Here is a 23,497-nt window from a genome sequence, read left to right as displayed (position 1 = left end):
CAAGGATGATCAGAGTTGTTCTGAAGCCACTCCTTTGCTATTTTAGCTGTGTGCTTAGGGTCATTGTCTTGTTGGAAGGTGAACCTTTGGCCAGGTCTGAGGTCCAGAGCACTCTGAAAGAGGTTTTCATCCAGGATATCTGTACTTGGCCGCATTCATGTTTCCTTCAATTTCAACCAGTCGTCCTGTCCCTGCAGCTGAAAAACACCCCCATAGCATGATGCTGCCACCACCATGTTTCACTGTTGGGATTGTATTGGGCAGGTGATGAGCAGTGCCTGGTACTTACATGCACATGATGTGATCTACACTAGAGTCACATACATACATGTTATATATGTGTTTGTTCTGTGCATTGTACATACAGGACCTGCTTTCTCACAACACATGAACACATCTATGTGCCAGTGACGGTATATTATGTGATGTGCATACAATGAATGAGTGTTTACATCTAATATTGATAACGTGGAGAGAACGTGTTCTTTAATATACGATTTTAATTCAAAATAGTGGTGCCACAGAAAGTTTCACAAATGTTTTTTGTCGTGTAAGTTTTCCAAGAACTTGAACAATATGCAGCCCCCATCCCTAGACACGTGCCCCCTATGTCTGATGAAGATCGTCTAGATTATGCCAGGTCTGCACAGCCAAGAATCACAGCATTGAGCTACCTTACAGCATAGTGACATGTGCAAGTCTCCACAGCTGGGATGTGTCACCATGGATCCCGCAGGTTTAGATTTCTGACGATTTTTGCAAACTAACCAAGCGCTTTTTCACAATGCTTCAATTCTGCAGTCTTTGGCCTGGCGGCTCACCTAGGTATGTCTATTATATGATGAGTGATTTTACATTGCATTTTTGCTTATCGTGAAATATATGCAAATGCAGCATTTCAGACTTCAAATACCATAAACCCTTATAATGACCCAAGTCAGGGAGAATGGATCTGTGTCAGGTCCCGGGCCTGCATTGGGCTGAATGTGGCAATACTAAGGAAATCCTGAAAACATGATCTCTTGGGGACCACTGCTCTACAGGCAAAGGGGCCTTATAACACGGGAGAGCGGGTCTGGCAGACTCCAACCATCATCTTCATGACTGCTGCAGTTCATTGTCATTTCCTCCAGTAATATTCGCTATGTTCCTGGCGTGACCTGGGCCAAAAAGGGGGCGTCTTGATTAGATCAGCTTTTTAGCTACTTTACAATTGGGCAGTTTTTGCACTTTTGTTTTTTCCTTATTTTCTTCCAAATGCCGTAACAGCCCCTTTTTGTAGCGCCCTTCACTTTGCCAGCATTCACACAGCCGCTCTGATGGCACCCCGCACTGAGTGCCATCTTATGTCCACATCAGACACCGGCCATTGTGTTACCAGCGGCAGATGTAGTTGGGTATTAGTGCTGCTGGCGCTGAGCAAGAGGGTCTCTGATCACACGGGACATTATAATCGTGCTCTTCCCACACAGTCCTGAGGTGCGACCCTGGCAGCAGACTGGCACACTGTCATCAGCGCTGTCACTCTCATACAGACAGCTGCTGTCTTTCACCAGGGCAGGGGATTCGGCTCCGCAGCTGCCTGTAACATAAGCTCATCCTGAGGATGGAGGTCTTCATTTCCAGTAGGAAGCTATGGGTCGCTTACATATTCTTCTAGAGGCAGGGCTCATTAAGTTACTCTTCTCACAGCCACTTGCCCTGTGATATGAATGACGTGCACCTCTCTAGGATCTTCCCACTAGGCCCAGCTAATGACCGGGCCGCGGTGCCAGACCTAGTGTTGTGCCCATGAATTTCTAGACTATTCCAGCGTCTCCAGACCTGTGTTGTGTAATAGTACATGCCTATTATAATATTTGGACCTTGTCTTTTATCTCTGTGTTCTGTTGTGCAGTCATTTTGTGGCAAAGAAGATTCATGGTTTCTAGCACAGGTGTGCCTTGAGCTCCATGACAGCAGTGTGAACAGAACCTCACCGTGATATTGGAAGCATAGGGGGTCTTCATGTTTATGTCAATAAAGACTTTATTAAGAATCATATAGGAAATTTTGCAATTTTATTTCCTTTTTCTAACCCTGTTTTCTGCAGTTGTGTTCAGTCAATGACCTGGGAGATAAAGGGGATTTGCTGAACAGTAAATGATGTGATAATATAGTAACTGCTGCAGCCAATCTCTGGCCACAGGGGTCTCGTGCTTTAGGTGTCACTTGCCTTTCTTTGTGACTCTGTAATTATGAGTCCTCCATAGTTCTCCAAAGCTAAACATCATGTCAGATGATGGCTGACCGCCTTGTGCTGTCACCACGTGAAACACAAATGGACAGTTCTTAAATAGTTAAAATTGGGGATTGGAAACACGCAACTTTGTATTTTACCTCTTGTTAAAAATCTTCTTTGTTATAAAGAACAGAGGCATTTGTAATTTGGTGGTGTACAGTTCTTGCGTATGTTACTGGCCACCTCTGCAGTCTGAGTGGCTGGAGCTCGCGGCACGAGCAGAGTCCATGCTTTACAGCCTACAAGTGCTGCCGTGAAGCTGAGCGGATTCAGTCATCTTCTGTCCCCTTGTGCTTCTGCTAGCAGCATAGGAAAGCAGTTGGGCTGGACCACCGCTGCAGCTAGTCTGAACGGTCCGCACTGGACACCAGGAAGCCGGGAGGAAAAGTAGCAGCGTGCTCCTGAAGACAGAAGATTACAACACCTCCTTTTAATGGTCCCAACACACGTTAGATTAACATTGGCCAAACCCATTGGAATGAGCTGACAATCTACTGTGTATGGGGGTCTGCCTGACTCACCCCCGGCAGATAATGATAACCTGCACTGATGTAGCAGCTGCCCCTTCACTGTGCAGTGCCATATTGCTAAACATGTATGAGTAGATGCACCCCGCACATGGTATATAGGGGGCCTGACTAAAAATGAAAAAAGCATATACAGAATGGGAGGAATAGGGCTAAGCAACAGCACATGTGAAAAAGACTTGGGTATACTAATAGATCACAGACTGAATATGAGTCAACAGTGTGATGCAGCAGCAAAAAAGGCAAATGCAATTCTAGGATGTATTAACAGAAGCATACAGTCTAGATCACGTGAAGTCATTATTTCCCTCTACTCCTCTTTGGTCAGACCTCATCTGGAATACTGTGTCCAGTTTTGGGCACCACATTTTAAAAAAGGCATCAACAAACTGGAGCAAGTTCAGAAAAGAGCAACCAGAATGGTGACCGGTCTGCAAACCCTGTCTTATGAGGAAAGGTTGCAGGATTTGGGATTTTTTAGTTTGCAAAAGAGAAGACTGAGAGGAGACTTAATAGCTGTCTACAAATATCTAAAGGGCTGTCACATTGTAGAAGGATCATCTATATTCTCATTTGCACAAGAAAAGATTAGAAGCAATGGGATGAAACTGAATGGGAGGAGACACAGATTAGATATTAGAAAAAACTTTTTGACAGAGAGATCAGTGAGTGGAACAAGCTGCCACGAGAGGTGGTGAGTTCTCCTTCAATGGAAGTCTTCAAACAGAGGCTGGACAGATATCTGACTGGGATGATTTAGAGAATCCTGCTTTGAGCAGGGGGTTGGACCAGATGGCCCAGGAGGTCCCTTCCAACTCTACGATTCTATGATTCTATGACTGCAGCGGCGTAATATCGGGGGCTCCTTTTATAAGCGCAGAATTTGTCTGAAACTAAGCTCCCTCAGCGCTCGTTTAGGCTCATTACCACTGAGCAATCACCGGCCCTGTGTATGACCGAGGTGTTGGCATTTGTTTGCTTAGTTTCAGTAATGTTTGCAGCACATGGCAGGCTTACACAGGGTGACGTGGACCTGCCTGCTCTTGTTTTGCAGGCCAGTAATCAGGCACATGATTACATGGTCCTTTTAAGTGTGTCTGATGACCGGCGAGATCATTGATAAAATGCTTGTTGGCGTTGCCCCTTGTAAACCGGCAGCTGACAATGAAGCTGTACACCAAGGAACAATGGCACACTCTGTGTCATATTGGGGCTCATTCACACGTCAGTTTTTCTTTCTTTTCTTAGTTTTTCTTGTGCGTGAATAAAAAAAATAAAATAAAAAGATTACCAGTCTGAGTTTGGCGCAGATTTCATCAGTTTTCCTCATACATGAACAAGTGTCTCCACTGTCTATCAAACAGTTTGTGACAATCAGACTGCACTTGGATGGTAACCGAGTGCCATCAGATTGATAGATATATATACAGAGAGAAAGATATAATTTTTTTTTGGTCCTCTGAAAATCGGATATTTAACCAGCCTTTATTCACTATTGTAGGTACTTTGTGAAGCCTTTATTGTCTGTACATGTCCCCGCTTAATTGTAAAGTGCTGCTGAATATGTTATAGAAGTAAAATTATTACTATGTTTGTACAATGTAATTGGACGTGTGTACGAGGAGTCTTACGACCGATGAATAATCTTTCATGGTTCGGTTGTCATCTCTGTAAGGCCAGCTTAAACGATGAAGGGTTATATTCGATGATTGCAAAGAGTTTTTCGCTGATGCGACAAGTCTTTTCCAATACTCCTCTTAATGATGTGACCTGGTGAATGTGATCTCCGGGCCGAGGGGACGGGCGGATTCTTAGGCTGCCGGACAGCTGCTATCGGAACTGTAATTTAAGAAGCGATATGAGAAATGTGTTACCATAAGAGCTGAATGTATGGACGTCTCCAGTCCTGAGGGATTGCCGTCACCAGCAGTAATAACCTCTTGTGGGAAGGTCGTTGGTTTTGTGCCATCATATAACATTGGGGGTGACCCCTCTCCAGTGCTGCCGATGACTGCCTGTCCTGTATGTGACAGTTTAACCCTCGCTTCAGATTGCAGTTTAGCCCTGTCTGTGATAGGGACTTTGCGCCTTCCTGTGCTGTGTGAAGTACTGATGTCTCTGGGGGATACTTGAGGGTTTTATTCCTGTTATGTGGTTTACCCATTATTTTTTTTTTGCAGGGTCCCCCTCCATACCATCCTACTGGCTGCACCTAGAAGACCCATCAGGAAAGAGGTATGTCTACACGATTCCACCAGATCTCACATGTACATTAAAGGGAACCTGTAACCTCTAAAAATATTATTTACCTGCAAATATAGGGTTAATCTGCAGGTAATTGGTATTAGACCGGCGTCACACTACTGTATAACACGGCCTAGTAGAATGTGATGAAACATTGCATAGCACTCGATTCAGTGTTATACTATGCGGCAGATCACATCTGCGATTATTTTCTCATGATAATTCGGCAGCATGTTGAGATTGGCATCGAAACTCTGTTCACACACCCATACAAGTCTATGGGTGCGAGTGAAACATCGGGCTGCACTCGGATGTCACCCCAGTGCAGTTCAATATACAGCGCAGCGCGTCAGGCCATGGAGGAGATGGGGAAATTACTTTCTCTATCTTGTTCGTAGCTGTGCTCCGATCCTGTAATGCAAGAGGATCGGAGCACTTACACTCGGCTCCCGCTCGCTGCGGAGTTTGAGCCGAATGTCGTTATCATATTGCATCCGATGCCAGATGCTGGTGTGATTCCAGCCTTCTACTGATACTTGGCCACCATGCTGAAAGTGCGGCTATCTGGAGAAAATGCATTTTTATCCTCCTGGGAGCCGCTGCTTTCAGTCACAGTGATGAGGCTGGGGTGGCTACAGTCACCGCTCACTAAACCGTGAGCAACGGCACTCTGACATCTGTGTAAATCAAGGGGTCAATGTGCTGGGGCGAGTGGTGTGTAATTACTATGGCCGTGCCTATAGGACTGAAAGGAGTCAAAAATGTAAAAAATCCTGCGTAAGGCTAATTTCCCACTGAGCTTTTTGGTGAGTTTTTGATATTGCAGATATTGCAGATTTTCTATACCCATTATGTAAGATGGGTCACTTGCATTTTAAAAAAGAAAAAAAAAATACAAACTCATCGTGGGAACGTAGCCTACATTTGATATTTTTGTAATCGCACTGATCTCAAGAATTATGTTATGGGGTCATTGTTACTGTACAGTGAATGCTGTAAATACAAAACTGGTTGATTTTGCCTGAAGCCTTTGCTGGATATGGTGTTAAGGTACTGTCACACTTAGCGATGCACCAGCGATCCGACCAGCGATATGTGGCGGTCAGGATCGCTGGTGCATCGCTAAGTGGTCGCTAGTGAGCTGCCACACAGGCAGATCTCACCAGCGACATCGCTGGGGTCGGGGGTCGCTACTTACCTGTCAGACGCGGCGATCCTGCGTCCTCCCGCCCGGCTCCACGCGTCGCTCGTCGTCACAGCAGGAAGCTGACGACGAGAAACAGTCCAGGACGTTCTCCAGCGATAAGCAGCGGGGGAGCGGGTTGTAGGTAAGTATCAGACACAGCGATATCGCTAGCAATATCGCTATAACGTCACAAGTTATAGCGATATTGCTAGCGATATCTCTTAGTGTGACATGCCCTTTAGACATGAGAACATTGCCATCTTGTGGTGATAAATGGCAGTGCGGCTGTGTCTGCTCCCTCTGACCATCACTATGTATGCGCCTATTGTCATTTTACTGAAGGCTTACTTCTTCTTACAGGGAGCAGGGCAGGGGGTATGAACCGTGAGGGGGCCCCCGGGAAGAGTCCGGATGAAATGTATGTTCAGCAGAAGGTGCGGGTCTTACTCATGCTGCGGAAAATGGGCTCCAACGTGAGTATTTGTTTCATGCAGTGGGAGTACCTTTGTTGGCTTTAGGTGCTGTTGTGTATGGTTGCTCAGATATCTGGATTCATAATTATATATTTGGTTGCTCAGATATCCAGATTCACTAAATTGTATATTTGGTTTATTATTTTTTTTCATTTTCACGTAGTTGACGCCCAGTGAAGAGGCGTTCCTGCGGACATATGCCGGAGTGGTCAATAGCCAGCTTAGTCAGCTGCCTCAGCACTCGATCGATCAAGGTACGTGCAACACAGCACCAATGGTGGGAGTGCAGCGTCTGCCCTCACACCATCATGGCTCTGGCGATGTCCTCACCTGTTTGTTCTTTTTCTTTTATTCTTATGTTCTATTAATAATATCTAATAGTAATTACGTTTTATGCAATTTATTTATTTTTTTAAACAGATACAAAGAAATTTTTTGAAAATTCTCCCATAACCCTGACCCTGTCTGGTCATTCTATGCAATTATTAGATTAAAGGGATTTCTCCACATTAGAAATTGTGTGAACCTATTTTATTAAAGCATGTAATGATCATGTGCAAATGTCATGAACTGGAGGAGGAGGTGAGGTGTGACATCATCTATTTTGGATGTTGGCTCCTGTGTTTGTACTGTATTTGGAGGTGTTATCAGTCATTGTACAGGAGGAGAAGGTGCCCTGTGACATCACCTACTGTGAATGGTGGATCCTGTGTTATCTACTGTATATAAAGGGGTTATCAGTCGTTGTACAGGAGGAGGAGGTGAGTTGTAACATCACCTATTGTGAATGGTGGATCCTGTGTTATCTACTGTATATAGAGGGGTTATCAGTCATTGTACAGGAGGAGGTGACCTGTGACATCACCTACTGTGAACGGTGGATCCTGTGTTATCTACTGTATATAAAGGGGTTATCAGTCATTGTACAGGAGGAGGAGGTGAGCTGTGACATCACCTATTGTGAATGGTGGTTCCTGTATTATCTATTGTATATAGAGGGGTTATCAGTCATTGTACAGGAGGAGGAGGTGACCTGTGACATCACCTATTGTGAATGGTGGATCCTGTGTTATCTACTGTAAATAGAGGTGTTATCAGTAATTATAATCCTGGCTGTGATGATGAGTCCCCTTTTAATATAAAAAAAAACACAAAAAAACAACATTGGACGTATGCGTCTAAACTTACCCAAATTGCCAGTGTGAAAACTGCATTTTCTGTTTTTTTTTTTTTTTTTTTTTTCCTCCTCATACAGATCATATGTAAAAAATGCCAAAAATTATTATAAAAAAAAAAAAAAAAAATTTGTAACTTAAACATGTGGTTTAAACAATAGATCTTCATTTCCTGATGAAACCTTCCCTTTTCATCTTTAATTTTGCCTGTCAATAGTGACAGCGACATTTAAGTAGCTAAAAACTATTTCATTTTTGTTACTTACTGCGCCTTCTCGGCATCCTGCGGGCCAATGGCGTGTATTATCATGGCAGCCGATTCCTATTGGAGACCCCCATCTCTCCCATATGTGTACACTAATGAAGCCCCCTGCACCTTTGCTTCGTAGGAGATAATGCAAAATCGCAGCCTAATGCAAAATTACGCGATCGTGTGATCACAGGTTCAAGTTTCCTAAAGGTACTAATAAAAAGCGCGTCTGTATAAAATGTGTTTATCGATCAGCATCCTTTAGATGGTGAAATATGGTTTTTGTTTTAAAGGGAATCTGTCACCTATTTTTTCATATATAAGCTGCAGCCACCGCCATTAGGGGCTTATCTGCAGCATTCTGTAATGCTGTAGATAAGCCCCCGATGTAACCTGAAAGATAAGAAAAACACGTTATATTATACTCACCCAGGGGCAGTCCGGTCCGGCGCCTCCCATCTTCATGCGCTGACGTCCTCCTCCTTGCTTCCTTGGGTGGCTCCTGCGCAGGTGTAATTCTCTGCCCTGTTGAGGGCAGAGCAGAGTACTGCAGTGCGCAGGCGCTGGGCCTCTCTGACCTTTCCTGGCGCCTGTGCACTGCAGAGCAGAGAATTACACCTGCGCAGGAGCCGCGACAGGCTGCAAGCAAGAGGATGTCATCGCATGAAGATAGAAGGCGCCGGACTGGACCCGCGACACCCATCGGACCGGACCCTGGGTTAGTATAATATAACTTGTTTTTCTTATCTTTCAGGTTACATCGGGGGCTTATCTACAGCATTACAGAATGCTGTAGATAAGCCTCTGATGGCAGTGGCTGCTGCTTATGTACAAAAAATAGGTGACAGATTCCCTTTTAAGTAGTAAAAAAAAAAAAAAAAAAAAAACTTGCACCCTCCACCAAACAATAAACTAAGTAAAAGTTCACATTACTGGGAACTCATTTCTAATTTTTTTTTTTTTTTAGTGGCTTATATGATGAATTGAATGGAGTCATTAAAATTAAGAAAACTGTCCTCACAAAAATCGGAGCCATCTCGTGACACAGATGTTTTTAATGTGCACACCTTAGTTGTAATCAGTGATGTGCTGCAGATCTGTTACTGATACTTCTGTGTATTTTGTGCAGTGTAAGCCCAGCTTTCATCTGTAGACAGTTCTCCCCAGTGATGTATTTAGCGTGTCTGCCCTAGTGTATGAATTGCAATGTGTCACCCAGTCCCCTGTTCTGATGGAGGATCAATGAGTGGCTGTAATGGAGTCGGGGTACATCCAGCAGTTACTTTGTGACATTGCAGCAGTTCTTTCTTTTTTGTTTACCTTTACTGACCACCAGGTGTCCCCGCAGCACTCTTCATGGATCAGGCGATCACTCATCATGTCGCTGTCCTCCCTCGCTCTGGGCGAGCGTCTTGGATTTTCTGCTGACGCACAATTATCCAAGTTACTGCAACTGAAGGAATCTGCTCTTACCTGAATGTGAATGTTTTATAGACTGAGACAATAATCCAGCAGTGGATGTTGGATCTCGTCACCACTGCGCAGATCATATACAATAAAATCGTGCAATTAGCAATGACTGTCTGTCCCGGGGGAGCAGATTACGCTAATCATTTAGATGTTCTCATAGCCTAAAATGTAGTATAAGGCTGACGGAGGACGGCCTGGTAGCGATGTCTGGGAATCTCATCACTGCGCTTGTGAAAGATCTGCTGAACGGAGTTTAATTAAGAAAGTGCAATTTACCGGCCTGGGCCGAACCCTCTCGACACATTTTAATTAACTGCAACGGGTGCCTTACGTGCAATGTCCTGACTTGTGATGGCGGCAGTCAGCTGTGATGCCATGTGAGCCAGGTAACGTCAGGAGCGGGAATGGGGAGATTATATGTCTGCATATAGACATATACCTTAAAGTAAAAATCTGACTGCTTTGTGTTCACAGTTCCTGCGCAGTGCAATGCCGTCTTTGACAGGCTGCATTGGTGACATGACGATGACCGCTGCAGCCAGTCACTAGGCTCAGAGTTGTCGTTTTCACTACATCAGTATCACTGTTGAGTCCAGTAACAGGCTGCAGCGGTCATACGTTGCAATGTTAACGTTGCAGCCAGTGAACAAAAAATAAAGCAGCGGTGGTCCTGAGGTAGATGATTAAAGCTCATTCACACTGGGCAGAAACCTGAGGAGTGTACATAAAATACCATAAACAAAAATATTCTAGGAAAACACCTTTAAAATATAATCACCGGCTAATCCGTCCTAAACTTCTGGGCTTGTGGGCAGTAGCGGAGGGCACTGTACAGAGGTGACCAGCTATTGTGAATGGGGGGGGGTCTCGGATCTCGCCTGCAGTAGCAGATATAGGGAAGGATTGGGCATGTTGATTCTCAATATGACCGAATTATTCTCCGAGGAGCTAAGCCTCCGCTAGAGATATCGGAAAACATGCTCACTCGATGATGCTGAGCGGAATAGTTTCTGCAGTTATTGAATTGACTGTAAGATGAATTGAGCAACTTCTCCCCCTAGAGGGCAGGATGCGTCATCACACTCCGGTCCTATTCGCTTGGGTGAGATTACGTAGTCGCTTTCCCCCTCCCCGGGATGTTCTGCTGCTTTCTACAAAGTGAAATGAAAACCGAGATCTGCAGACACAAAACTCAATGCCACAGTCAAGGGCAGCGATGAGGAGGCAGCGCTGTGCAGTCCGCACAAAACAATGACTGACTTTTAAAGGAACCCCGCTCCCTAGATAATGATGAAGCCCTGCAGCTGCTGCAGGGCCCCATGTCCCAGCATGCTCCTACCTGCCAGCGGATGAGACTTCCCATTCGTCAGCGGATGTCCAAGGATGACCTATAAGTATTTAATAGGATTAGAAAGCGCTAAGGGATTTTCCTGTCAAGCTTTACCCCTTATTAATAATCCTCCTTTATCTGACCAGAGCTTCACTACTTATGTGCAGGAGTTGGCCTGTTGTACCACATGCAACAACAAGGTGGCAGAAGCAAATGCGCCATGTCTTATCAATACCCCAATCTGATATTCGCAGGGCCCTTTCTATCCTTTGCCCCACACTCGATTTAAAGATGGAGATTTCTAAAAAGTTCTTCCTGTCTGAAGCATTTATTGCCTGTCCATTGGTTAAATGGGAAATAAGTGAATTGGTTCCCACCAAAGGAAACCTACCAACACCAAATCGTGGTACTGTAGACCACCGTTTCATCTGCAGGTCTGCTGCCCCATTTGGACCCCTCCTTATCATTGCGATCTAGGTTAATATAGCAAGGGACCCTTTATTCTGGCAATCGGAGGAGATCTCTGTTGTTGGACCACCACTAATCTAGTATTTACCATCCATTCAATCAGAAGTATGCCGAGTGTCATCCAAAATGCTACAAAAAAAAAATAATGCAATATATATACTGTGTGTGTGTGTGTGTGTATATATATATATAATATCTCTCTCTATCTAATTATTTTTTTTTATTTTATTTTTTTTTTGCTTTGCAAAAAATGTAATGAATGTAAAAAAAAAAAACCTCAGGTTTTTTTATACAATTCCGCAAAAAAATTCATCATTTTACCTTTCCAGCATGTGATTAGCTCAGATGTTATAAATAGTCTTGTTGGATGAAAGTTTGTAAAAAAATGAAATGAAGCAGATGGCGTGTCGGGTGTAGGTGGTGGCGGTGTGGGAGGACCTGTCACTCGCCTCTTCACGTTCTGCACCTTCACAGCTTTGTGCATTGCCAGTAGTATACCGCACGCACGTCTTCTCCCGGGTTATTGCTGCCACCGAGGGTCTGTCACGTAGGAGATTGTACAGGTCGGGCTTCATTCACAGGAGTGGATCCGACCGGAACAAATGAGCAATTCTTTTTCCTTTTGGATTTAAAGTGCTTAAGATTGTTTTCCACAAATCTGCTTTTAGCGGATACCGCCCAATGCAAATGGTAAAATCCACCACATTTAGGCACAAGAATGAGCGTGCTCAGATTTCTGCTGCATGTGAGCGGGGTTTTGAAAACCTGTCAACAAGTACATTAATGTAAATTTCTTCAAATCTTCAAATTTGCCTTTTTTTTTATTTTTTTATTTTTTTTTTTTTACAAATCCGCAAAGTCTGACCATGGCCTTAGGTTTGCATTTAATGGGTATGGCTTGCAATATCCTGGTCCCAACTTTTGGCTGTAGCGAGATGACAGCAAAAGAGCAAAAAGGTTTACCTGTCCAGGCTGCCAGACAAAAAACACATTAAAAAATGTGGAGTTTTAGCTGATATTTTGGCCAAAATACGTGAGCCCGCAACCTGCGCCAAAGGTCTCCTGAGCTAATAGAAGGGTGTCACTACTAGGCTGGCCTGGATGCTGTGCATGGCCATAGTGTGAACAGCGCCGCATGCAAGTGTTTTATTGTGCATTAACATTCCAGGCAGCCGCCCCCTCCATGAATTGGTAGGCTGTGAGCGGTTGTTTCATCGGTATTCTTGCACCTGTGTTGCCATCTTAATTATATGGGTCCACTGTATCCTGATAGTGCATTTGTCTGGAGGCCTGGACGGGTAAACCTTTCTGCTCTTTTGCTGTTTTCTATTATTGGAGGATTTTTAAGTCCTCTTTCTGTGCTATTTCACTGTAGCGAGATGAGCAGTCCTTCCCCGGCCAACATAATCTCCAGTTGTATACAAGCCACATGTTGGATGCAGAGGAGCTTGCACTCTAATCCGTGTCTGCCTGGTGACTACAGGCTGAGGTTACACCTCAGATTATTGCATTTTTGTGACTCTGGGATAGAAGCCCGGCCCCGGCATGAGGAGTTTCCAGATGCTGGGAGTTGTAGTGACAGCAGGAATGCTCGAGGTTGTATTGAAAGCAAGTGTAAGACCAAAAGTGTTACGTGATACTGACGCCTTTTCTTTTCCTGTAAGATGAAGATGGCTCTGCTGCCCAGAGTCATAAAAGCTCCCAATGTATTAACATTTTGCAACATTTTCAACCCAAATCTTTGGTGTACCTATTTACCAGCCATAAGGTGGTGCAGAAAGTAGTAAGTACTAAGAGACGCCATTATATCCTCCACAGCCAAATGGCGTGTAATTTTCTGTATTGCACCTTCCCTTAATTTTGATCATATGCCTGAAGGTCAGAGCAGGCTTTATATTTATGAACCAGGAGGCTCTGGATGAGAAGGGCAACTTGTTTTATAAAGGAACTCTGCCGGCGGCAGCGGTGATGTTCCCGGAGATGTACCCACAATCTTGCCTGGCGCTCGAGTCACTGTGGCGCATTAATCAGGCCGTCTGCTGAATCCTCTGTAATTCTCCGTCCTCATTAGGTATCCAAACGTCAACCTGCAGCTTTCCGTGCCCTCCCGGCTTATCCATCCGTCGCCATGGTAACTGAAGAGAGCGGTCTCCTCGCTCTGCTGGTAAGGGAGGCAGCCTCCTGTAGGATTGTGATGGGGGATTATTAAAGTGCTGGTTCTTGGCACATCCCCTCAACTGTCGGCGCACACACAGCTTGAAATACAAAGCCGCAGAGAAGTTGCGCGGCTCTTTGATACGATGTGAATTTCATTTCTCTGGCGTTGAAGGTGGTTGCAGTCGGGCATGTTAATTGGCATAGCGGCTATAAAAAGAAAAAAACAAGAAACTACGCTGTGCTGCTGCTCAGAGATGGGCCTTGTCATGGCTCCTATCATCTCTACGTAGTGCAGGCATCCTATGCACAAAATATACCATAAAAGCTGATGTAGCAGAGCTCAGCGTGTCTGTGGCTTAAGGACAAGGCGACAGACATGACAATCTTCCCATTTGACAATCGTTACGTGCGCGGTCGTGGTGCCACGTTACGATCCACAACTGTAATTCCTTGTGAAATTTTTGCAGCTTTTATCCCCGGTGTAAGTTGCTTGTGACCGCGACTCAGATGCAATTTGTGTTTTCTTTTTTTGCATCTATAAAATATTGATCTGTAAGGGATCTGGCATTGGGCAACATGGCGACTTTGGTCACGACACATGAGGCAAGCATCAAAGCTTAAGGTGCATGAGTGTGGTCGCATCGTGCCAGGTTAATGCAAGCAGGCGCGCCCTACAGAAAAAAATCCTGCAGGTTTGGATTCTTTGCGACTGCAAACTGGCCACATTCACCATGACACTACACACATTGCAAGTTTTAGCCGACACAATATTTGTCGCTTTATAAAACCAGCATTAAATGACACCAAGCACATGGCTCCTCAAAGTTTTACACGGGAGACAGAAGTCGCGTTCCATATGCAAACCCAACGCTGATGCATTTCAGTCCCTGTCTGGATCTTACTATTACAAACCATCAGTCAGAATTGGGGATATCTAACAGATGACATCACACAATGGTCGTGGCTGACATTTCTTAGAATCAACTACGCTCCCAACGATGAATCTTTCTTCAGTTTTTACCTTCCATCTTTCTCTTGCAGGTGCTGAGGATGTGGTGATGGCGTTCTCCAGGTCAGAGGCGGAAGATCGAAGGCAGTAACAGTGAAGCCACCATTGCCAAATCCCAGAGCACAGATGGTTGAGGCAGAGATGCCCCGGAGTTCTCCTTCTCGTCCTCCCGACAACTCTTCAGTCTCTCCCAAGTTTCTAATATGATTTAATTTCATCCTTCTACTTTTAAGACTCTTCCCGTCGTCTACTGACTACGAGAAACCAACCAAAACAACATGGTGGCCTGACACACGAAGAGCGGACTTTCTTCGTCAGCAGAAGCATTTTTCTTCCTATGTTGATGTTTTGGGGGGGGCGTTTTGCCATCACTCTTGTTTCTAAAATGAGAGGTCGATCCACACTCCCGCCTGATTTCCGTGGTGGGGAAGGCGACTGCTGAGGTCTGTGCTCTGCGTTGGATTCGCGTGTACAGACTTTTAGGTTCATATTGTAATTTTCTTTTTTAATTATTGATGATGTCAGCGCTTTGGCTGTTACACTGTGTTTTTTGACTTAAAAGAAGTAAGCTTTTGCAGTATTTATTACCAGTGTGGGGGAGGGCGATGTATGTGCTTCTGTCTTGATTTATTTTACCTTGGAAGCACAAGAAAATGGATTCATTTATTCATTTATTTTTTAATGTTTCTTTTGTCTGACATTGGGTAGGCACAGTCTGAAAAGTGGGAGGGATGGGTGGGCGGGCGGGCTGCTTCACTTTTTATTTTGATATGTCACGCTTTTTACGTTACTCCATCGTGTGCCATATGTGTAGCAGTGGTGCCGCTCCGACCAGACAGTGGCAACCGGCCGCTCTCTCAGCTAGACTGACATTCAGTTCTTTGTTGGTGGTCTCACTGAGGCATGATGTGCCTCCTACTCCATTAATGTGATCGAGGAATGGTTAGGTTGCATGGATTCTGGCTAGGTGAAGGGTCCTGGTCCTAGGAATGGTTAGACTGCATGGATTCTGCCTGTGGTAATAGTCCGGTCCTAGGAATGACCTACATGTATTGAAGTAATTACAAGGTGTCCTGACAGGTAGTGGGGTACATGCACAGGAGGTGGCTATGGAGAGTAATTTAAGCAATTTTAACCACATGATGCTTAAAATATCCGCAGCATATATTTACATCCTGTGGATTTGAAGGAAACTGCAGAATAATTACTGAGAAATCCGCAGCATGTCTGCAATAAAGTCCTTGATATGTGGTGTGTGGATGTAGCCTTGGAAGGGTTCTCCATCATTTCTCACTTCCACGGCCAGAGGTAAGAGGCGTTACATCAGAGACTCGGAATACGACGCATGTACGGTCCTGGACAGTATCTGCATCCCTTGATCCAAATGTTAGCTGCTCTTTTGTGCTGCCCATAGTCAGAAGCTGCAGTATCGGCCCTAAGTTAATGTCTCGCTGTATATGAGCCTTTGCCTGATGGACCCCACCTTTATAATATTCGCCAAGTGTTTATTTGGGTCTTGCCCCCCTACGCCCTTTATTACTTTCTCCTCTCACAGTAATATATTTGTATCGGTCACCTGAGACCCTTATTTTATGTAATGGCCATGAAGAAGATAATATCATCCTGGGTAGCAATGTCTTCTTAATGTCTGGTGCAGTCTTCCTGGTCATAACGGCACTCCTGTTCACAATGGGATCAGATAATTTCCTTTCTGATGCTTTTTCTTATAACTGAATTTTTGTTTACAGGGTCACTGATGCCGTATGAGATGTGATGTACTAACTGCTGGGTTGGGGATCTATATGCTCGATCAAGGGAGGTCACCTGTGAGCTACAACCCCCAGTTATCTCTAACTGTAAGAGACCATGATGCTTTATAAAACAGGGAGCTGCCCCATTGGGGTCTCAATCTTGTAGGACGACAGGTGTTGCTGCCATAATAATGACCCTTCAGATATACTGTTATATAGCACTGTCCTCTTCTGGAGCCCATTGGAAATGTGTTGCGCATTCAGTAAAGCCACCTTTTGTATTATGTGGGGTCTCTGCTCACAGACCCTCCCTCACAGATGTGATCTGCATATATGTGCCCTATCCTTAAATATGAGAAACTACTCCTACATATGTGTTTACAGCAATATTTTCTTTTCTCTTTGTGGTAAGAACTTTGTGCCTCCTACAGACAGTACACAGATGGCAGCTGATCCGTGTGCGCCAGAAACTAGATCCGTTCCTCGAAAACCTGGGGAGCGCACTGTCTCCAGTGCAGAAGCCACACATTTGTGAGATGTTAAAGAAGCAAAATTAGTAATCTTCCATTACTAGCTGCCAAAACTGAGCACAAAGCGTCACAGGACCCTGCTGCAGCGGCCACGTTGGTAATCCATAGCCACTGGACCAAAGGCCTGTGACCTTCCGTCTGCCTTCCAGCATCCCCACGCCTCTTCTGATGAGTAGGGCCGTGTGACGTCAAGCATCCATTGAGGCCTTCCTACTCATCAGTAGAGGTGTAGGTAGTAGGAGGTGTGCAGGACTTCCTAAGGTGGCCACTGCATCAGGTTCCTGCAAACTATTCTGCTGAACTCTACTTCCAGGCAATCATTGGGGTACTAGATGAGCTCCACCCCCTGACTACAGTAAAATTAAAATTCTCATTCCAAGAAGTCATAAGGGAAGGGCTTACAAAGAGGATTCAAGCTCTTTGAATGCTTTTTTTTTTTTTTTTTTTACTTGTCTTGCTGTTTCTCCTCGAAGGTTAGGCTTAGCTGTAGGCTGACGGAGAGACAGGGTTCCTTTAAGAATGAGTGTAGCCTCATGTTAGAATTTGATGCATATAAAATCCTAATCTGGAGACATCCCCTCCAAAGCGCCTCGTACCTCAGTGATATCACAACCCTGAATGAATCGTCTTCACAGCTTGTGGTCCCTGCCGTTCAGTGATGTGATGACCCGATCTGATAGAGGGTCCACATCTCCTCCTAGATCCGATGTCTCGTATTATTAGAGCAGATTCTCCGTCCCTTCTCCAACCTGATGTTTGCACAATAAGAAACAGTGCATCCTGTCTACCAATCAGTGTAAATCTCAGCAAGACAACATGAATCTTACTTTTAATCTTCCTGTGTGCACTAGTCTTATTTACTGCAAGCGATTATGTATGCAGAGTACGATGGGGGTGGTACAGAGGAAACCAAGGGTTACATGGCAAACTATTAATCCAGAAGAGGTCTGAACCCTGCTCACAAGAGCTCAATGATAATAGAAATCCCATATAGGCTGCTGCCATGCCAGAGGATAGAAGCAAAAAAGTTTGTCCACCTCAGGCAGAGGCCACATCAACTCCAATAATCAGTTATACACCAGAGAAAAAATAGAGCAAACGATGAGTTGCAAAAAATGTCAATAAATTTTATTAAATATCATATAAAGTGCACAACGTCATATGAAGCTGGGTTCCCAATGTACGGGAGTGTTCTTTTGCGCAATTATTTATTTACTTATCCATAAATGACTATGGATGTATATTGGGGGGTTCCTCTGCCAGGTGCCCACCCTCCCTCCGCTTCCTCTGGTAAGCCCCCACACTGTGGACCATTATTAGGGCTGACAATGAGTCCAATGTGTAACCTGTATCCTTGGGATAACGTGGGATGTCTGTAGATGTCTCCTCTATATTATTTTGTGATCTATCCTTGGGACCTACATTTTATAAGTGGCCACTAGGCGTTATATTCCAATAGGGCAGATATATATATACACAGTTAATTCATTGTGGGATTTACCTTCATCAGGGGTTTTTTTTTCCATCTTGGTCGGAGATGTGGGCTGTCGTGGGTATGTGTTTTCATCTGCAATTAAATTGGCACTTTATATGACGTGCACTTTATATGATATTTAATAAAAAAAAATTTGCAATTCGTTTGCTCCTCTTTTTTCTCTGGTGTATACGAGCTCAAATGTGTATACAGCTACATAATATATAAGGGTATGTGCCCCCCACACAGCCCTCCTCCAGGGTCTTCCCTGTGCTCCCATCCTACAGCCTTTCACATTAATATGGACTCGGCTCCTCTGCAGATTATAACGGCTCCGCTCATAATCTCCATTCTAGGTGTTGGTTGGGGTTTGGGTTCTGTGTGATGGGTCGGTTTCTTCCATCAAACCCCTCCCCCCCACCCCATGTCTGTATGGACCTTGCACACTGGACGCAGTCATGGGGAACAGAAAAGGGTCATCGCAAACTGTTCTCAAAAAGCTGAAAGCTACAATTGTCCAACCCTGATTACAAGCCCATAGCATTATCCTCCTCGACCATCTGTACAGGGAGCACAATGGAGTCAGGGGATAACGTCCTCCTAGAATAATAATAATCTTTGGAATCATCAAACCCAGACTTCTCCATAAAACGCAGATAAAGAAGCGCAATCTGTCACTGCACAGAACTCTTCTCTTCCAGTGGTGGCGGCTTTACTCCACTCCATCCAACGCTCGGCATTGTGCTTGGTGATCTACGTCTGCATACAGCTGCTCGGCCATGAAGCTATTGGAGAGGAAGCAGTGCTTGTGCTGATGTTAATACCAGAGGAGGTCTGGACTCTGTAGTTATGGGAATCAGAGCAGTCAGGGCTGTGGAGTCGTGGAGTCGGAGCTCATTTTGGTGGAGTCGGAGTTGGAGTCGGTAGACCGACTCCGACTCCTAAAATATATAATAAATTGGGTACAGTAATTCAATGCAGGATGTGCTGAATATTTTTTCATAGGATTTTAGGAAAGTTATGAAATGTCATATAAATGGCTGTTATATTCCTGATATAAGGCTACATTCACACACAGCGTTTTTCCTGTGTTTTTTGAGGATACGTTTTTCAGCTGCAAAAGCTGATCATCTTTTTAAAAAACCGCATCATCTGAAAGGTTTTTGAGCTCATAGATAATGTTTTCAATAGCAAAAGCAGATAAGAAATCTGCTCTATCTATATATCCATTTATCCATATCTGTCTATCCATATCGTATCTGTACCAAAAAGAATGAAAACCGGGTAGTACACCAATATATATTCTGTTCTATCTAAATATCTTGATTATTGGATCATAAAAATGATTAAATGTCTGAGGTTCACATTGTACTACAATAAATTTTTCACTTAAATATAAGCAATATGTGTGGGAGTCGGAGTCGGTGTAAGGGAAATTGAGGAGTCGGAGTCACAGGTTTGGCTTACCGACTCCACAGCCCTGAGAGCAGTGGTAACTTTTCTGCCCTCTGCTCCTCAGCACTTGGCCTCCTGCTCTGTAACTTTACGAGGTCTCCACTTTGTGGCTGAGTTGCTGCGGTTCCTTACACTTCTCAGTGATATCACTCACAGGTGATGGGGAAGATTCAGAAGGAAGAAATATCATGAACGGACATGTTACCCAGGTATTACAGGATGGCACTGGTATCTGTGAGCTGTGCACCACCGGCCGATCTATCACATATTAGGAATGGCAGGCGGCACGGAGGTGTGTGGCAAGGAGTCGGATATCAGAAATATTTTCAGGAGTAGAGAATTTAAAGTAAATCATGCAGGATAAGAGTGGGAATTTCACATTACAATATGGCAGCCACAATCGGGCTGTATACTACTCCCGCATGTGCAGTTGTGTGACACCTACGCACCACGGTACAGATTACATGATCGATGGCCTTCCTTAATATTGCCACCTAAACCAAAATTTTGAAATCTCTGCCTGCTGTCAATGAATGGAAGAATGCTTTTCTTCCTTTTCTTTACATCCAGACTGATGAGTCCCATTCCTATGTTCGTTTATTAAAAAAAAAAAATCTGCTTTTTATAATATGGCACCAAAGGGATCACACTAGAGCTTGCCAGGTTCATAGTCTTCCTAGTACATAGAGGAGTTTGGTGTGGCTGCTGTGGGTCAGTACAGTCTATGTACGTTGCCACAGAATACGTTGCCGCTATAAAAGTGTGCCATGGGTTCTCAGTTTTTGCTCTTTGGATTGTGAATGGCCTAGAGAAATCTCCAATGTATTTCTTCTGATTCACCATCGATCGCACTCTCAGCGGCCGCCTGTTTTCCTGTCCTTGCCATTCGCACACAGTGGGGGTGACTCCGTCCTGGGCGGATTTAGATTGCAGGCACAAGTATTATCTCAGCACTGCCTATGACTAATCCTGCACTCACCTGCTTCCCCCAGGGCTGCTGCTTCTTACAGTCTGGTGATGAAAACAGGTTATTTTCCTGTTGCTAAAAAGCAAAACTCAAGGAGAAAAATAGTAAGAAATCTGGAGCCTGAATGTGAAGTGTCCACGCAGAGACTTCCATGCGATCTCCGGTTTGACATAAATTGTGTCCCAGAATTTCCTGCATGTAACTTTATTTTACACTGTACCTTTGCCACAAATAAGCAAATTAGAATTGTTCATGAAAATAACAGTAAAACTACAACAAAGTGGACACGTAGAAAGCCTGAGGGAGAGAGACCGACCAGCTGCAGACTAAAATGTTGGAGGACTCTGTGCTGACCCATCATTGCCTGAACTTCACATTTCTTCAGCAAATCTTGAGCTTTGCTCATCCCACAGATGAATGATCGGATTGATATTTTACAATTTTGAATCATCACCTTTGATCTTTTATGTTCCTCATTAAATAATCACTATCTAATGAAAGAGATGAGGCGCTATCATTAGAGAATCACACTGCTATGAAAGGGATGCCGTAGAATGTGTACGTAGGTGGCATGTGTCACATCCCGATGATGCCAACAGAACATTGCACTATTGTAGTGCAAAATGTCCATCACTTTGTTTCCCCCAAAGTCCATGATGGAAAACGATTCATGAGACCACCTTTATCCATTGCACCATGGACCAGGTCTGATGCTCACATACCTAGTGTAAGAGCTTTCATCAGTGGAGAGTGGTCAGCAACTCTCCACAGGACCCGCCATATACCGGGAACATTCCACAATATCTGCCGTATATCGGGAACACCCCACAATATCTGCCGTATACTGGGAACACCCTACAGAACTTCCGTATATGGGAACACTCCACAAGACCCGCCGTATACTGGGAACACTCCACAAGACCCTCCATATACCGGGAACATCTCCCAAGACCTTCTGTATACCAGGAACACATCACAAGACCCTCTACACCGGGAACAACCTACAAGAAACACCATACACCGGGAACACCCCACGAAACCTTCCGTACACTGGGTTCCTCCACCTTTGGTCACAGGTGACATTTCTATGGCCACAGTCACTGGTGGCGTGGCACTTTGCTCCATTTTCTTATTTTCATGGCTTCAGGGGCCAAGCCATCATGTTCTCATTTGTAGGTGTGTTCTGTGTGAGCTCACAGTGTACTAACGAGTCCTGGCCTGTGCAAGCAGCTGGAGCTATGGTGTCACTGTCTGGCTATATAGCTCAGCTTCTATAAAGCCGGGGGAGTATTTCCAGTGCGTGATCCTATGTGAATCAAGTTTCCGGGTGGCCATAAGCCATCACATACAAAAGGCTGCTGTTCCTATACATTACGTATCATTGTGCAGCCATGACTGAACATTTACCTGTCCTTTGCTAAACTGCACGTATCCCACAGTAGAGTGGGAATGACCCTGTCACCACTGAGTCTGGAGGAGATACGTCCTAACTCTATAATGAAAACTTCTGCAACTTTTTGATACGTCTCATATACGGCATCACATACTCTCCCAAATGACAGGGCTGTTAGTTATCTCAAAGGTAACGAACCACTCCATAATGGGATCACCACTGTGATGGTGTGTGTGAGCAGGCAGGGACAGCAAGCTGATGAACACTCCAACAACTTTATTGAAACAGGGAAATGATAACACCAAACGTAGATTCCTTGGAGTCTGCAAGGTGGCCACACAAAAGGGACAATTCCGGGGGCACCAACTGGTAATCCGACGCCAAGGAATTTGTAACGACAAACTCTCGACTCGGTCCTCAAATCCACCTGGGTTGTAAGGCATCACAATCCCACGTGGCAAATGATCTATCTCCATTCATGACACAGGACCTGACCGCAACTGCAGATCCTCGCTCTTCCCAAGACACAGCATCAACTCGCTCAACATGTGGCTTATTGTCCTAACTCTCTTGCGATCAGCCCCCTTGTTGGGCAGATACTAAAGGGCCCGTTACACTAAGCGATATCGCTAGCAATATCGCTATTACGTCACTAGTTTTGTGACGCTGCAGCAATATTGCTAGCGATATCGCTATGTGTGATACCTCCGACCGGCTCTCCCGCTGATTATCGCTGATCGTGCAAGAACGTCCTGGACCGTTTCTCGTCGGCCACATCCTGCTGGGCTTCCTGCTGGCGCCGACGAGCGACGCGTGGACGCAGGTGGGAGGGCGTCAGGATCGCCTCTTCTGACAGGTAAGTAGCGACCCCCGACCACTGCTATGTCGCTGGTGAGATCTGCCTGTTTGGCAGCTCACTAGCGACCACTTAGCAATGCATCAGCGATCCTGACCGGGTCATATCGTGGTCGGGATCGCTGGTGCATCGCTAAATGTGACGGTACCCTTACACATAGCTCCAAAAATTAAGAATGTCCCAGAAACCCAGTCTTCAGCCTGTCTGCAGGTTTGCGTATTGGGGATGACCCCTGCAGAGAGGAACAAAAACATATATGACCACACCAGATACAGGACAAGGAATGCTAATGCAGACATGATTACAGTATGGTCCATGTATACAGGCTGGGGGTGACACTAGGTACTGTCACACTTAGCGATGTACCAGCGATCCCGACCAGCGATATGACGCGGTCAGGATCGCTGGTACATCGCTAAGTGGTCGCTAGTGGCAGCGACATCGCAGGGGTCGGGGGTCGCTACTTACCTGTCAGACAAGGCAATCCTGACGTCCTCCCGC

At 44.9% G+C, this 23,497-nt stretch overlaps 1 protein-coding gene across 3 annotated transcripts in view; it reads left to right on the top strand.

Annotated features, from left to right (window-relative positions):
• The window catches only part of CTNNBIP1 (catenin beta interacting protein 1), a 28,061-nt gene extending 10,377 nt beyond the window's left edge, over positions 1-17,684 (top strand). For 2 of the 3 annotated variants that reach the window (XM_073585005.1, XM_073585006.1), the window contains exons 2-6: positions 4,989-5,043; positions 6,599-6,711; positions 6,875-6,965; positions 13,476-13,568; positions 14,603-17,684. In XM_073585005.1, the coding sequence (XP_073441106.1) occupies positions 6,616-6,711; positions 6,875-6,965; positions 13,476-13,543 (255 nt within the window). In that variant the 5' untranslated portion in view covers positions 4,989-5,043; positions 6,599-6,615 and the 3' untranslated portion in view covers positions 13,544-13,568; positions 14,603-17,684. The remainder of the gene's footprint in view (positions 1-4,988; positions 5,044-6,598; positions 6,712-6,874; positions 6,966-13,475; positions 13,569-14,602) is intronic. The other variant, XM_073585007.1, reaches the window with a different exon arrangement.
• The last annotated feature ends 5,813 nt before the right edge of the window (positions 17,685-23,497 follow it).

Source organism: Dendrobates tinctorius, unplaced genomic scaffold (assembly GCF_039654945.1).
Source record: "Dendrobates tinctorius isolate UK_male_01 unplaced genomic scaffold, ASM3965494v1 ptg000086l, whole genome shotgun sequence".
Classification (NCBI taxonomy): Eukaryota; Metazoa; Chordata; class Amphibia; order Anura; family Dendrobatidae; genus Dendrobates; species Dendrobates tinctorius.
Note: the sequence above shows the minus strand (reverse complement) of the source record. Positions and strands in the feature narration are given on the sequence as shown.